The 16,265-nt window shown below is 37.9% G+C and overlaps 1 protein-coding gene across 3 annotated transcripts in view; it reads right to left on the bottom strand.

Annotated features, from left to right (window-relative positions):
* Positions 1 to 2,010: 2,010 nt before the first annotated feature.
* Positions 2,011 to 16,265, bottom strand: part of Tmem87b (transmembrane protein 87B) — a 65,420-nt gene continuing 51,165 nt past the window's right edge. For 2 of the 3 annotated variants that reach the window (XM_070013278.1, XM_070013280.1), the window contains exons 15-19: positions 15,990 to 16,063; positions 13,134 to 13,204; positions 11,839 to 11,891; positions 8,756 to 8,786; positions 2,011 to 7,188 (exon numbers count right to left, since the gene is read on the bottom strand). In XM_070013278.1, coding sequence (XP_069869379.1) covers positions 7,129 to 7,188; positions 8,756 to 8,786; positions 11,839 to 11,891; positions 13,134 to 13,204; positions 15,990 to 16,063 — 289 coding nt within the window. In that variant the 3' untranslated portion in view covers positions 2,011 to 7,128. The remainder of the gene's footprint in view (positions 7,189 to 8,755; positions 8,787 to 11,838; positions 11,892 to 13,133; positions 13,205 to 15,989; positions 16,064 to 16,265) is intronic. The other variant, XM_070013279.1, reaches the window with a different exon arrangement.

Here is a 16,265-nt window from a genome sequence, read left to right as displayed (position 1 = left end):
AAACATCACACACACACACACACACACACACACACACACACACACACACACACACACACACACACACACACACACACACACACACACACACACACACACACACACACACACACACACACACACACACACACACACACACACACACACACACACCCAAGAGGCCAGAATAAGGCAAACATCACATATTGTTACCAAGATTCAGTCATTTTTCTTGAGTAAATGCTTCTTCAGAGGTTTGGTACAGGTGTTAAAAAAAACTGTTGCAGTTTCTTTGTTTCATCCCCTTGTTTTTAAATGATAGGGTAAACTTTCAGATAGTCCCACTTACAATTTTCTGTGATACTACCCTCCCTCCCCATTTCTTGTTCTTGTTAAAATAAGCAGTTTACGCAGTCAGAATCAAGTTCCAAATTTTGTTATTAGCAGAACTCTACTGCTGCATGACATCCTCAGCTCCCAGTTCTTCTTTAGCTTGAGACAGATACATGGGTTGCCTGTACCTGCCGATCTCAGGGGGAGCCAGTGACTTGGGCAGTTTTAAGTAGAGTTTATCTTCTGGCTCTATTTTAGTATTTGGGAGTTACTTTAATAAAAGAGCTCTGGAGGCTGGGAAGATCAAGATGAAAGGGGCTAGGGCTGGGAATGTGGCTTAGTGGTAGAGTGCTTGCCTAGCATGTATGAAGCCCTGGGTTCAATTCCTTAGTACCACATAAACAGAGAAGGCCAGAAATGGTGCTGTGGCTCAAGTGGTACAGTGCTATCCTTGAGCAAAAGCTCAGGGACAGTGCCCAGGCCCTGAGTTCAAGCCCCAGGACTGACCAAAAAAAAAAAAAAGATAAAGTGGCTGTCAGACATTGTTTATGCCTTGTTTTTGATTCATAGGCAGCTGTTTTCTGTGTCCTCACATGGCAGAAGTGAGAGAGTACTCTCTTTTAAGGGCATTCACTCCATTCATGACCTAATCACCTTCCCAAAGCTCCTCACAGCATCATGTGAGGTCAGATTGTTAACACAGTCCTCTAGGGGAATGGCTTGCACTGTTCCTAGCACTTTGCTTCAGGTTTGTTTTAATTTTCCAGCCAACATGCTTCTTCTGATCTCTCTTCCAGTTCTTCAAGTCAGCAGAATCATAGGTTTTGTGTCTGTCATCTAGGTAAAACTCATCCCATGTAGTCTTCATCCATGCACTGAGTTCCCTTCAAATGCTCTGGGTTTTGTCTCATTTCATTATCTTCAAGTAGATGGCATTCTAATTTTGTCCAGTTATCCTCTCTGTGGGAAGAATTGATCTTCCTCTATTCATTATCAGAACTTTAAGCTCACAATTACACACACACACACACACACACACACACACACACACACACACACACACACACACACACACACACACACACACACACACACACACACACACACACACACACACACACACACACACACACACACCGTCAGTCGTGAGCTTGAACTCTGGGCACTGTCCCTCAGCTCAGGGCTAGTAGCGCTCTAACACTTGAGCCACAGTGCCACTTATGGCCTTTTCTGCTTATGTGGATGAGGAATCGAACCCAGGGCCTCATGCATGCTGGCAAGGACTCTACCACTGAGCCACCTTCCCAGCCCTTACAATTATATTTTATAAGCATAAATTCATTATTTCAAAAGGCGGTTTATAAGCAGTGAAAAGGTCATTTTTTTCTTTTTGGTACCAGTCCTGGGGTTTGAACTCAGGGCCTGAGCACCATCCCTGAGCTTTTTTTGCTCAAGGATTGTATTCTACTACTTGAGTAACAGCTTCACTTCTGGTTTTTGGGTAGTTAATTTGAGATGCGTTTCAGGGGCTTTCCTACTCAGGCTGCTTCAAATTGCAATCCTCAGCTGTCAGCCTCTTGAACAGCTATTATTACAGGTGTGAGGCACCAATGCCCACCTCACTCTCCTCTTAGTATAATTCTTGGACATAGATATGTGAATGCCCCAATTTTCTTTTTCAAAAAAGGCAAGACAAAATTTATGGAATATTTTATTTTCCGTACTTCCAGTAGTGGTGAAACAAAACACATACTGATGCTACCTCCCTGGACTCCATTCTACCCCGAGGAGATCTCCATTTATAAAATCAATAAACAAGAACCAGAATTATAACCTTCCACATAGAGACAAGAGTTTAGAGGCTAATAGGAAACAACAGCCACATGTAAGGATACAGTAAGAGGTAAGCAAAACACACAAAGTCTATTTTATCTTCACATGCAGTCATCATCTCGCAGCATGTTTTTAAACATTCTATGTGTAGCTCTGGAGCCCAAGTCCAGGACCTTGTACATGCTAGGCATGTGCTCTGCCAGGGAGCCACATCTCTGACACTTAAACGTATTTTTTTTTAAGCTTGACACTTTAAAATTTAGAATGCTTTATTTTTAAGTCTTTCTTTCATATCCAAATTTGGCTCATGACATCTGGTAAATAAAGCACATTTATATGTTTTAAAGGCAAGAATTATGGAGAGAGTTAACGTTAGAACTCTTCTGAGACATTACTTTGGCACCACCTGCTGGGTGACTTTTTGGAAGTATTTTCTGTACATAAACTTTCATCATAGATTTTTATTCTCAGAAGCAATTCTGAAGAAATATTATCAAAATCATTTACATCTAACTTCAGCCTAAGGCCAGCCAGATATAAACTACCACCTAAGGGCAATTTGCCTTAAGTCACTAGACCCTGGGTGCTGTCCCTGAGCAATTTTCCTCAAGACTAGTGCTCCCCCACTTACAGCCACACGCCACTTTCAGGTTTTGTGTGGTTAATTGGACAGAAAAGTCTCACAGACTTTCCTTTCCAGGGCTGACTTGGAGCCACAATCCTCAGATCTCAGATGTGAGCCACTGGTGCCTGGCTTATTTCACTTGTTTTGGATACACATTTTGTTTTGAGTCTATGTTTTGAGGCAGGTTCTTTTTATGTTGGTCAAGCTAGCCTTGAATTTCCCAGGCAGGCCAGGCTGGCTTTGAATTTAAAAATCACCCTTCAACACTGTAGTGCTTGGGTAACAGGAGTGCAGCACCATACCCACCCACATTTTCTAAGATTAGTTGGAAAAATTCTTGTTAAAATTTTATGTACTGCCATCAACTGAAGTCTATTTCCATGATAGATTTTAATCAATCGTCCCAAACTTCAGAAAGCATTTTACTAAAAGAATATTAAGGCACAAAGATACACCAAGTTTCAAGCAAAAATTCTTTGAGCTTCTATGTCCTATATTCAAAGAAACTTCTTCCAATTTATAAAATAATTTAATCCTTTCAAATAAAAAAAAATACAACTTTCCAACCTCTAAAGTTCCACCTTAAACAAGTGATATTCTACTGATTCTAAATTAGTTTTTCTTTTTTTCCCCAGTCCTGGGGCTTGAACTCAGGGCCTGGACACTGTCCCTGAGCTTTTTTTGCGCAAAGCTAGCACTCTACCACTTGAGCCACCGTGCCACTTCTGGTTTTTTCTGTTTATGTGGTACTGAGGAATTGAATCCAGGGCTTCATACATGCTAAGCAAGCACTCTACCTGTAAGCCACATTCCCAGCCACTAACTTTCTTTATTTTCAGTTGTAGGGCTTGAACCCTGGGCCTGGGCATTGTCCTTGAACTCTTCGGCTCAATGCGAGCCCTCTACCACTTGAGCCAGAGCACCACTTCCAGTTTTCTGGTGGTTAACTGAAGAGTCTCATGGACTTTCCTGACCAGGCTGGTTTTGAACCATGATCCTAAGAGCTCAGCCTCCTGAGTAACTAGGATTTTAGGTGTGAGCCACCAGTGCCCGGCCTAAATTAGTTTTAGTAGTATTTAGTTCCTAAATTATAATGTACATTTCCTTAAAAATCTAGTTTTGTCACATATATACATTTCATTTGCTCAACTTAAACAATATGCTAAACTTCTCTCTTATAATAGGTTATAAGGTGCTTCATATTGTCTTCCTGCATGCCAATCACAAGACACAGTGCTGGAATGAGAGACAAAAACTAGTTCAGGGTCTCTTGACTTTAGTCGTGAATAGCTAAGGCAATAGATGCAAACCTCTTCCCAAAAGGAGAATATAAAAATTAACCCTCTATGTACATTTTTATACTTTCAGACTTTATAGTGAGAACATGATATGCTGTAATACAGATGGGAAAATCAGAACTACAAGATAGCAAAGTTATAAAATATTATTTCCTTTATAGAATCAGTATGGGGACATTCTATAACCTCAGGCTTAAGACAGACAGACATTCACCTTTTTTTTTTTGTCTGTTGTGGGGCCTGGGTGCTGTCCCTCAGCTCTTCAAGGCTAGCACTCTACCACTTGAGCCACAGTCCCACTTCGTCTTTTTCTGCTTATGTGGTGCTGAGGAATTGAACCCAGGGCCTCATGCATGCAAGGCAAGCACTCTACCACTGAGCCACCTTCCCAGCCCTTTTTTTTTCTTCTTATTTATCGCAATAAACTAAATTGACTAGCCTCTAAATCAGAGGTGCAGAGCCTTTTTCTTCAAGGACCATTTGGCATATGATGTTAGCTGGTATCAATGCTCATGTGCTATGGAAAAAACTAGATTTATTGAATTTTGAATCTTGCTGGGCAGGACCAGACTAAATGACTTTGAAGGCTTGATATGGCCCATGGGTCGGTCCAATGTTTCCCATTCTGGTATCTAGTATTTAAATACTAAGCTAATTCAAACCATGAAAGGTTCTTCTTAAGCAAATTTCACATCAAATATACCTATGAATGATGTAACAAAAGAACTGAGAATTTTGTCCAGAAACAAATAAAACTGGACCTTATCCTTAGACCCTTTCATTACTAGAAGTCAGTTGATATGAGTACCTGCGAGGTGCTGACAACCAGACTGGGACTCCAAGCAGATGAGACAGGTGCTGTGCAGTGGGCCTGGGAGGACAGGGTACCTGCTAGCCTCAACAGGAGCTGTGGTAATGGTGCCAGGGTGCCTCCTGCTTATTTGCAGGGGCTAAGCAGGCCCTCGTAGGAATACTCAGTTCAGGTTATCAAACATCCAGAGATGACACAATTCTCACTAAAAGTGACAGATACAGCAATACTCTTCTAAAAATGCTTGTGAGGAGGCTTTCTTTGGATGAAGGAAAAGTTTGCATTTCAGCCCATAGCCACCAATGTGTCAGCAGCATCACTGGCTTTTCCAGCTGTAGGAAGAAGTGTGTTGATAAACACTACTGAGATTATGCAGAGACACTTTAACCCACTGTCATTCTGGTAATCAGCTCCCTATTCCCACCCACTCAATATACAGAACCCACAGGCTGTTAGCTATGCATTCGGTATTTTAATATTCAACTAGACTCATGAATTGGGACCAATTGTCTCAAACCAGGGTAAAGTATTAGATAAAAACATTAAGATAAGCTTGGTTGTATATGCCTATAACCCTTGCACTTGGGAGGCAGACAGGAAAACTATTGAGTCAAAGGCAGATTGGGCTACATAATGAAACTTTGTCTCCAAACCAAATCAAACAAAAAAGGCTCCTCACTTTCAGCTTCCTGAAACAAGCATACTAAAAGGCAGAAGGAACAACATGCTGGAATGCACATGGGAGGGAGCCCACCACTGAGGAAGGCAGTGAGGTAAGGAATGGCATCCTGATAACCAGGCCTTTCTCTGTGATGCTTACCAGGATGTTTATCACTTTCCAAATTTTTAGTACTGAAATCACAAATGCAAACATCTTTCAAGAGACATTACCAGTTAAAAAAAAAAAAACAAGCAAAGCAAAACAAAAAACCCTATTCTTTAATAACCTCTCTGAAATAAAATAATTCCAGAAAGCAGACTTTGGAAAGAAAAAGAAAAAATTGTTCTGCAGCTTCAGAATAAAAATAATTATACATTATTAATCTTGTTTAGGATGTTCATGTTTTTACGATCAAAGTTCTCTGAAGTTATTCTCAATTCACAAGGTTAGATCTTCACAGAAAAGACATCCAGAAGTCTGCCTTTCATTACTAGTCTAAATGTCTGCCAGCCCCTCATCTTTGGTTATGAAAGCAGCAAAACATTCACATTTTCATCATGCTACATTCAATTGCCTTTCAAGTCTAGAACAGTGTACATTTTAAAGAGATTGAAAGATAAATCTCAAATCATACAATACAAACGCTAACAAAATAAGGTATAAAACATAGTTGAAGATTAATTGATTATAAATTAATTATGAAATCCTCTGAAGTTAAATTATCTTTTTATTATGATTTAGAAAATGCTAAGATAATGTAAACAATACAGTGCTTCCTAGGAGGTTCACCAGGAATGGGGCTGCCAGCTCCCTGGGGGTAGAAAGTGCACTAGGGAACCATGTGGCCTGGGGTCCATCAACTGCCCTACAGTTAGCAGCAGTATGTGTACTGGAGGCCTGAGGAAGGGAACAATGGCAGAGCACATTTTTGGAACTGACCCTCAAGACTTTTCTCCTTGTGTACTTGTATTCCCTGAGCTCAGGGAAGATCTAACTCCATGATTTCATGTGCACGGTGATATTTCCAAATAAGAGCTTTGTGCAGACAAAAAAAAATTTTTAAAGGCAAAATGAAACACATAAAAATCATGCCTTATCATCCAAAATCACTTTAGCATAAAAGTCAAAAAAATTATCATTGAATCTAGTAACTATAAATCTACAAGATGGAGACAATACAGTACACCTCAAAAATACATTATCTCAAAAATGAGAAGAAAAAATAGGAGTGTTTATATAATTTAAACAAATCTGAAATAGTCATATTTTCCAGAGAAAAGAAGACCCAAATCCATATTCCTGTCACTGCCACCTAACAAGTATTTGTGCATATCTCAGTGTCATAATACTTTTCTCAGATTATTTCCAAATCCAGACAGGTAAAAGAAATTAAGCTGACATTTAAAAGTTGGCTTTATGGCAACAATAAAAAAATCTTCCCACTTGAATTCTTCAGTTTAATACAAAGACTTCCAAGATAACTAACACAGTGAGAACTTATTACGTTATATCACAACAAAGCTTTCTTTCAGTCTTCACGAAAGGTGATCCTTTACCATTAACTGAGTTTCAATTACACAGGTTCCAATCACATTATCTTTTCTGAAGAGAACATTTTTTCAGCTATTTCAGATCTGGTCATAATTTCCTGAAAGTGAAAAAATTTGTGTTAAGATATTGATGATATACCCAACTCTAACAAAATCATTTGCTCTTGCAAAAATCACAATTTAATTTTTTCAATAGCCATAGTTACGAGAAAGTATACAATGCAGAAAATAAAAAACCATGCAACAGACCCTCTTTAATAATGTAATCAATTATTCTGAGAAGGTCACAGAATTTTCAATTTCTGCTACCTGGAAAACATGCCAAGTTTAGCTCTTCAGGGAGAGGTAGAAACTGAGCTAAAATGGACTTCTCAGGCTTAGCTCATCTCACTGAATTAATGTTTTTAAAACTATAAATCAATTATTTATCAAATGAGTATTTAAAATAATCCTTTAAAATAATTCTGTAGCACATGAATTTAGAGAATCATAAATCTTGAAGTTTAACTGTTGTGGAGCGTGGCCTTCCTAAACCTTTTCATTCTGCTGTGTTTAAATCAGGACCCAGATGCAAAACTTGCTTTCCTCATCTTTTACCACACCATGCCCTGCTCTCCTTATATCTTACATCACCAAGACATTACAACATTGCTACTGCTGCCTACTCTCCCTCTCTTCTCTTCCATCATATGAGCTGATGTTCCATGTTTTTTTTTTTTTACGGTCCTGGGGCCTGAACTGTGGGCCTGGGCGCTGTCCCTCAGCTCTTCAGCTCAAGGCTAGCGCTCTACCACTTGAGCCACAGCGCCACTTCCGGCTTTTTTTTTCTTTTTGCTTATGTGGTGCTGAGGAATCGAACCCAGGGCCTCATGCATGCAAGGCAAGCGCTCTTACCACTGAGCCACCTTCCCAGCCCTGATGTTCCATGTTTTTATCCCTTCATTGCTACACTTCACACTTCACCCTGTTTGGGTGTACACTTGCCCTGTAACTGACCTTGCTTCCACAAACTTGCCTAAATCCAAACAAATTTGTTCAGTAAATCCAAGTGAGAAAAACTTCATATACTAAGCTCATAAGATATCAGAGTATCAAAGATTAAGCTGCCACATTAAAATATTCTCTTCTTGGGCACTGGTGGTTCACGCCTATAATAATCCTAGCTATTCAGGAGGCGGAGATCTGAGGACTGCAGTTTGAAGCCAGCCCAAGCAGGAAAGTTAGACTCTCATCTCCAATGAACTACTAGAAAAACTGGAAGTGGCGCGGTGGCTCAAAGTGGTAGAATGCTAGCCTTGAGCAAAAAAAACCTCAGGAACAGTACCTCAGCCCTGAGTTCAAGCCCTATGACTGACTCAATTAATTAATTAATTAAGTTAAATAAATCCTCTTATCCTATATACAAAATATTAGAAAAATCACACATTAAAAAACTCAGAAAAGTTCTTTTCTTTCACACCAACAAGCATTTATCTTGCTTCTGTTTCAAATGAATAGTTGATACATAAATCCTTTATCCTTTACCAGAATGCATCGATTCATAGCATCCTTCTATTTCTTCAACCAATAATTTTTAAAAAATCTTTCAGAATTTCTTTCTGAAATACATTTCTACTTTTGAAAATAAAAATAACAGTTCTAAGTAGATAAGTAAAAATGTGTTACCTCATCTGAATCCACCAATACTGGAAGGGCCCTAAAAGAAAAAAGTGAGAGTGCTTAAGAGTAATGCCAAATGGGATCAAATTGTGGAACAGTTACACAATTAAAAACTATACAGACAAAAAAACAGATGCGTGGTTGAGGGATAAACTTTTTTTTGTTGCTGTTGTTTTTTTGTTTTGTCAGTCATGGGGCTTTAACTCTGGGCCTGGACACTGTCCCTCAGCTCTTCAGCTTAAGGCTAGCACTCTACCACTTGAGTCACAATGCCACTTCTGGCTTTTTCTGCTTATGTGGTGCTGAGGAATTGAACCCAGGGCCTCATGCATGCAAGGCAAGCACTTTACCACTGAGCCACCTTCCCAGCCCTTGAGGGATAATGTTTTAAAACCTGACAGAACCTATAGTTAAAAGTTCTGAAGTGTCAGCTGGGTGCTGGTGGCTCATACCTGTAATCCTAGCTACTCAGGAAGCTGAGATCTGAGGATCAAGGTTCAAAGCCAGCCCAGTCAGGAAAGTTTGTGAGACTCTTATCTCCAATTAATCACCAGAAAACCTGAAGTGGCACTGTGGCTCAAGTGGTAGGTGCTCGCCAAGAGCTGAAGAATTAAGGGACAGAGCTCAGCCCCAGAGTTCAAGCCCTACAACCAACCAAAAAAAAAAAAAAAAAAAAGCGTTGTGTCAACAGGATCTTTGAGAAAGTGGGCTCCCTTTCTGGGAAGGCAATAGGAGATTTAGGATATTATCATTTTTGTATTTATTTTTCAATTTGGGAGCGACATACCTATTTAGGATGTGTGTACTCTCTAGAATGTGTGAAACAACGCGAGAAAAAGAAAAAGAGAGAGAAAGAAATAAACTTTTGAGGAATGGTAATACAAATAAAAACCAGAGATTTAAAAATATTCAATGAGCTTAGTGTAGCCTCAGCCTGCAATGGAGCTTTATGGAGGAGAGCCTGAAACAAAAGTCTGTGTGTCAAAGTCATGAAGGTCATGAAAGATGTGCTGAGTACCCAAGTTAGTCAAGATTTCTATATCCATAGCACTCTCCTTTAAAAAGGAAGACAATATAAATAAAATTTCCCTATCATAAAACTGAGAAAATATGTTGTTAGTAAACCCATATAACAAGAAACAATAAAGAATGATCTATGGGAGGAATTACTTAGTTCAGAAATACAGGAAAGAAAGAAGAAATGCTAAAAAAAGAGGGAAAACATACACAAATTTTCCTTTTCTGCTGACTGGAAAAACGTATGATTAGTATCAGTTCTAGGCATGGATTTCAGCTAATACCAGTCACTCAACCACTTAGTTCAATGATTAGCTCATCAAAACCACAATGAGTGAATGCTTCATAGCCATTGACAGAGGTAACATAAAAAGGGAGTCAATAACAAGCGCTGGCAGAGACATGGAGAAGCTGGAACTCTCATATCTTACTGACAGGAATATAAAGCAGTTACTTGGAAATCCTTAACAATCCCCTAGAAGGTTAAAAATTACACAATGTAGCAATTCCACTTCTAGGTATATGGAAAGAGAAATAAGAATGTTTGTGCATCCTATCCAAAATCATCATAAAATTGAAAAGATAAAATGATAAAAAAATGAAATGAAAACAAATTCACCACATAAAATAAAACCCATATAATATATAGGATGACAAAGAAGACTTTTTCTCAAACTCCAACAAACAGGAGCTAGTCAAATGACATTCTTTGATATGTTGAAAAAAAAAACAACAACTATCTACCACAAATTTTACACCCCACCAAAAACAACTTTCAAAAACTCAAACAAGCCAGGCACTGGTGGCTTATGGCTATAATCCTAGCTACTTAGGAGGCTGAGATCTGAGGACTGCAGTTCATAGCCAGTCTGGGCAGACTCTTATCTCTAATTAACCACCATAAAACCAGAAGTGGCGCTGCAGCTTAAGTGGTAAAGTGCTAGCCTTTAGCTGAAGATCTCAGAGACAGTGCCCAGGCCCAGAGTTCAAGCCCCATGACTAACCAAAAAACAAACAAAACAAAAACAACTCAAGCGAAACTTTTTTAACCATAGATTGTCAGACTCATTTCAGGCACACTTGTACTAGAAGAAATACAAAGGAAACTTCGCAAGCAAAAGGATTATCATACTAAACATACTAGACAGAACTGTCTAAACAGAAGCCAAACTAGTGGAAAGTAAGGACTGATGTATGCAAAGTTACCATAGTTGGCTCTTTTTGCCTTCACTGTGAAACATCTGTCTGGAATTTGCATGGAACAGGACACAGATAAGGAGGACCTTGAAGTTCCAAATTCACAGAGAAGATTCCAGTGAACTCTATTTCCTATGCTGACATGCCTTTAAAAGCTACCGTACAATGTAAGATACGGTGTTTATATGTTGTTCATTTTTTTAAAGTTGTAAATGTTCGAACTTTTCCATAATAGAAAATTAAAACAACAGCAAAAGGATCTTGAAAACTGTAGGGGAGAAAAGGCTGGCGTTTGACAGAGATCTGAGTATTAAGATCATTGCTGTATAATGATACAGGGGAAAGAGCCTCAGCCAGGACTCTGCTTTCTGTAAAGGCTTTGGTAGATTGGTAAGACGTACATCAGCTGTTCATGGGTGGGGAGAACATATAAAACCATATGGAAACAATGTTCAAGAGGAAGTGTACTTATTACCTCACTCATGTAACTGTAACCCTCTGTATAGTATCTTTACAATAAAAAAATTAAAATTAAAAAAACATGCCTACTGAGAAGCCTCAAATATGAGAAACAGTCAACACTCAATAATTGTGTCTAAGACTCTGTCCCTTATATACACTCTAATCTATTTATAATCTATGCTTTGTAGTTTTTATTTTGATTCTTCTCTGAGAATATTGAATGTATCAATCTTATGTTAAAATTTACTTTTAAACTTTGTGTTATAGAAAAATAAAAAATAAGTAAAACAGTATAATAAACTTCAAAAAAAAAAAAAAACCATATGGAGAAGTGAGCTTTGAAAAACCACAAGACAAAGGACTATCCCTTTAAACCACAGCCTTAAGTTTATACTTTAAAAGAGGATATTTACACATCTGTGAATGAAGAGGGAATATTTTCTTCCACCCATTTCAGATCTTCATCCTGTAGAAATATATTCATATTTAGCATGTAGTTAATATCATCTAAATGTGCAATTTCCTAATGGCAATGTGAAATCTAAGTATTTAAACTCAAATGCATATGACATCTTTTAGTTGATAAACATATCCTAAAAAAATTGGAACATATACCATACAGAAATTATGCCCAATTATTGACAAACCAGAAACTGATTTCAGATTTCTGTATTGTTTGGCTTCACCTAAATGCATAGAGGTTTTATTTTAGTTTGTTAATTTGTTTTGTGTCCTGAGAAACTGTAATAAATATATAAAGACAAGAAATAGAAGAAATAGCAAGATATTGTCTTGTATTAATTTTTTTTTCTTCACACTACTACTAGTTTGTTCAAGTTTATTTTTTTCAGTCTTGGTGTTTGAAGTCAGGGCTTACCATCTCTTTTAGCATCAGGCATTACTTTGCTGCTTTTTTTTGGTCCAGGGCTAGCCTCAGACTCAGATCTTCCTACTTAGGATTTTTTTTAAATAAAAATCATTCCCATGAAATGTTTACAAATACTGAACTTTAAGTTACCTTAGAGAGAGGACCCAACTCTAAACAATGAAATTCATTTATGTCATAGACATTTTCTGCACAGGAAGGTAATCGTTTATACATTTGTAAGAATTTTATGGAATTTTGCACTAGTGCTTCATTCAACAGCTTGGGATTCCATATGTCCAGATTACAGAAATACAGGTTACCTATGGCTTTGCCACCAGGTAACTAAAACCATAATAATATTTTTAAAAACTTTAGTTATCATAAAACAAGTCAAAGAACATATTTTACAGAACTACAAGCTGGTGCCAGTGGCTTATGCCTGTAATCCTTACTAGTCAGGTGACTGAGATCTGAGGATCATAGTTTGAAGCCAGTCCAGGCAGAAAAGTCCCTATGTGACTCCTATCTCCAATTAACCTCCCAAAAGCAGAAGTAGCACTGTATCTCAAGTGGTAGAGTGCTAGCCTTGAGCTGAAGAATTAAGAGACAGCAGAGTTCAAGCCCCATGACTGACAAGGAAAAAAAAAAAAAAAAGGCTTTAAAAAACCACTTTATCACACTAAGAAGTTAAGCTAGTATTGTAATGTGGCAACAGTATTTTTATACCAAGCAATATAAAACAAAACAATACTTAATATTCTTATGACAACTGATAAATAGGACACTGGCAGATCTCTGAGGTATAAAGACTAAAATTGTATTAGAAAACACAGTACTCACAAAGTTTTCAGAAGTAGGCTTAGCTGTTCCATTGGAAACAGTTTTTGAGGCTCTTAATTTTATTCCTTCAGCTATAATGAGAAACAGTATAAAGTTACACAATGGTATGGTTCTACCGTCACATTTTATAACCCATTAAGAAAAAGTTCTTTTGGGGGCTGGGAAGGTGACTCAGTGGTAGAGTGCTTGCCTTGCATGCATGAGGCCCTGGGTTCGATTCCTCAGCACCACATAAAGCAAAAAGAAAAAAGCCAGAAGTGGCGCTGTGGCTCATAGTGGTAGAGCGCTAGCTTTGAGCTGAAGAGCTGAGGGACAGCGCCCAGGGCCAGAGTTCAGGCCCCACAACCGGACCGCCCCCCCCCAAAAAAGAAAAAGTTCTTTTGGGGCTGGGAAGGTGGCTCAGTGGTAGAGCACTTGCCTTGCAATGCATGAGGCCCTGGATTTGATTCCTCAGCACCACATAAGCAAAAAGAAAAAAGCCGAAGTGGCGCTGTGGCTCAAGTGGTAAAGCGCTAGCATTGAACTGAACAGCTGAGGGACAGCGCTCAGGCCCAGAGTTCAGGCCCCACAACCGGACCCCCCCCCCCAAATTCAGACAAGAGGTGGAAAAAGTAAATAGGTTTTTAAGAAACTTGATACATAATATATTGTACATATTTATGGGGTAAAGTACACTTTTCAATACATGCATTTAATGAAATTACGATCAAATCATGTTACATAACATGCTATTACTTCCTTGTGTCAGGAACATTCAAAATCCTCTATTTTGAACAATAAATTATTAACGATAGTCACATGCAAGTATAATCTTGGTTTAAAAAAAAAGCAGTAACTAGTTCATTAATAAGGATAGTTCCAGCTGGGAAGTTTTTTCATAGCATTCTATGGTTTGCTGAGTTGTTTTCTATATACATCTACTGGTCATTCTTCTTTTTGAATATGCTGACTTATACTGAGTTTGATTCTCAAACAGTTATAACAGGTTTGCAGCCTTGGGATAAATTCCTCTTGATGATGATAGTCTTTCCATATTTTGCTAAGTCTTATTTTCTAATATATTAGAATGATTTCTATGATTCCATTCATGAATGACATCAGTCTATAATATTTTTCTTGTAATGTCTTTATGAAATTTTGGCATCTAAGTGGTACTGGCCTTATGAACGGGTTGGGTAGTATGCCTCCCAGTGTCTACTTCATCCAATTGCAACTTATTAAACAAGTTGTTCATGGTATTACTTTACATGCCCCTTTATATTGTAGTAATGTCCTATTATTTCCAACATTAGAAATCTGTCTTTTGGTACTTGTATTGTTTTTATTTCTCACTTAGGCTCCCTAGTAGCAAATGCATTCTTACTAATCCTTTAAAGAAACTGCTTTTGACTCTATTCATTTTCTCTATTCTTGTATTTTTTTTTTTTTTTTGGTTGGTCGTGGGGCCTGAACTCTGGGCCTGAGCGCTGTCCCTCAGCTCTTCAGCTCAAGGCTAGCACTCTACCACTTGAGCCACAGTGCCACTTCCGGCTTTTTTCTATTTTGCTTATGTGGGGCTGAGGAATCAAACCCAGGGCCTCAAGCATGCAAGGCAAGCACTCTACCACTGAGCTACCTTCCCAGCCCCTCTATTCTTGTATTTTTTGTTGCAGCATTTAACTCCATCATTTCTTTCATTTAAAAACTCTAATCTCACTTTTTCATTCTTAAGGTGAATATATAGGTCACTAATTTTATATGCTTCAAATGGTGGTTTTTTTTCAGTATCTTGTTGAGACTAGCTACCAATACAGAAAAAGTCTGTCCAATACAATTCACCTAATTATCATTATTACTGGAGGCCAGAACTTTCATAGAATACATGATTAATATCTTAATCATGAATAAACTTTTCAGATTTCTTTTAATAAGGTCAGAAAAACATAAAAAATTAATTGCAGATAAGACTAAGATGAAAAAAGTTGAAAACAAAGTAGAGAGACATACTAACTACATAACCATTTTTGCTGCCTGGGTAGGCCTAAACATAAGTTCATGGTATTTTAGATAAGTGACAGTACAAAACAAATGAAAAGTAATATAGCTAACAAAGAGAAGCCAGATTAAAAGGAAGGCAAAACGTAACAGAAAAAAATACCCTCAAAATAAAAGTTACATACTTATGTTGCCTTACTTGGAATATTATAATAAAATTAAAATGAGAAAATGTTAAGTAGAAATTAAAAGAATGAAAGAACCAATGGTTCATGCCTGAAATCCTAGCACCTCAGGAAGCTGAGATCCAGAGGATAGAAGTTTCAAGCTGGGTCAGGCAGAGAAGTCTGGGAAACTGTCTCCGAAATAAGTAGCAAAGAGCTGGGCTAAAAGCATGGCTCAGTGGTAAAGTGCCAGCTGAGCAAGCAGAAGCCCCAAGTTCAAATACCAGTACGAGCAACAAGAACAATAACAACAAAGACTGAAAATAAAAATAGCAATGTAACTATAATTAGAAAAGCTCTGGGAATGACCAGGAAAGTATAAAAAACAATTCAAAGATCAAGAAGAAACTCATCAATCACCACTTGGAAGACAAATACTTTCCAGGCTCTCAGCCTAGGACAACCCACACCATCCTGTGGAAAAGCAGTTACCTGCTTTAGTACTTTAAGAGCAAATGAGTAACCAGAGCTCAAACTACATTATAATCTCAAAATGTTAACTATTAACTTGTCTTGTTATTAGTATAAATGTTTCTATGGTTAAAAAGCCTTTAAATATTTTTGAAAAGACTTTAAATGACATATATGACCATTTATCATGGATATACAATCTTGCAATTACCGCATGTACAATACTTAATTTAAAAATATCACTCACTTAAATTTTCAGATGTTACCATGAATTCTTCAACTTCATCATCAGAATCATCTATTAAGGGCATGAACGCATATCTATACAAAAACAAGGAGTAGGTTCACTAGTGTGGTTGAATCCCCTCAGCTTTCATTCTGTATCTAAAATGGTTATTATATATTTATTTGTTTATTTATTTATTGTCAGTCATGGGGCTTGAACGCTAAGCCTGGGTGATGTCCTTCAGCTCTTCAGCTCAAGGCTAGCATTCTACCACTTGAGTCACAGCACCACTTCCGT

Source organism: Dipodomys merriami, unplaced genomic scaffold (genome assembly GCF_024711535.1).
Source record: "Dipodomys merriami isolate MVZ:Mamm:240054 unplaced genomic scaffold, mDipMer1.0.p SCAF_90, whole genome shotgun sequence".
Classification (NCBI taxonomy): domain Eukaryota; kingdom Metazoa; phylum Chordata; class Mammalia; order Rodentia; family Heteromyidae; genus Dipodomys; species Dipodomys merriami.
The sequence above is the reverse complement of the archived record's forward strand: the minus strand, read 5'-3'. Positions and strand labels throughout refer to the sequence as shown.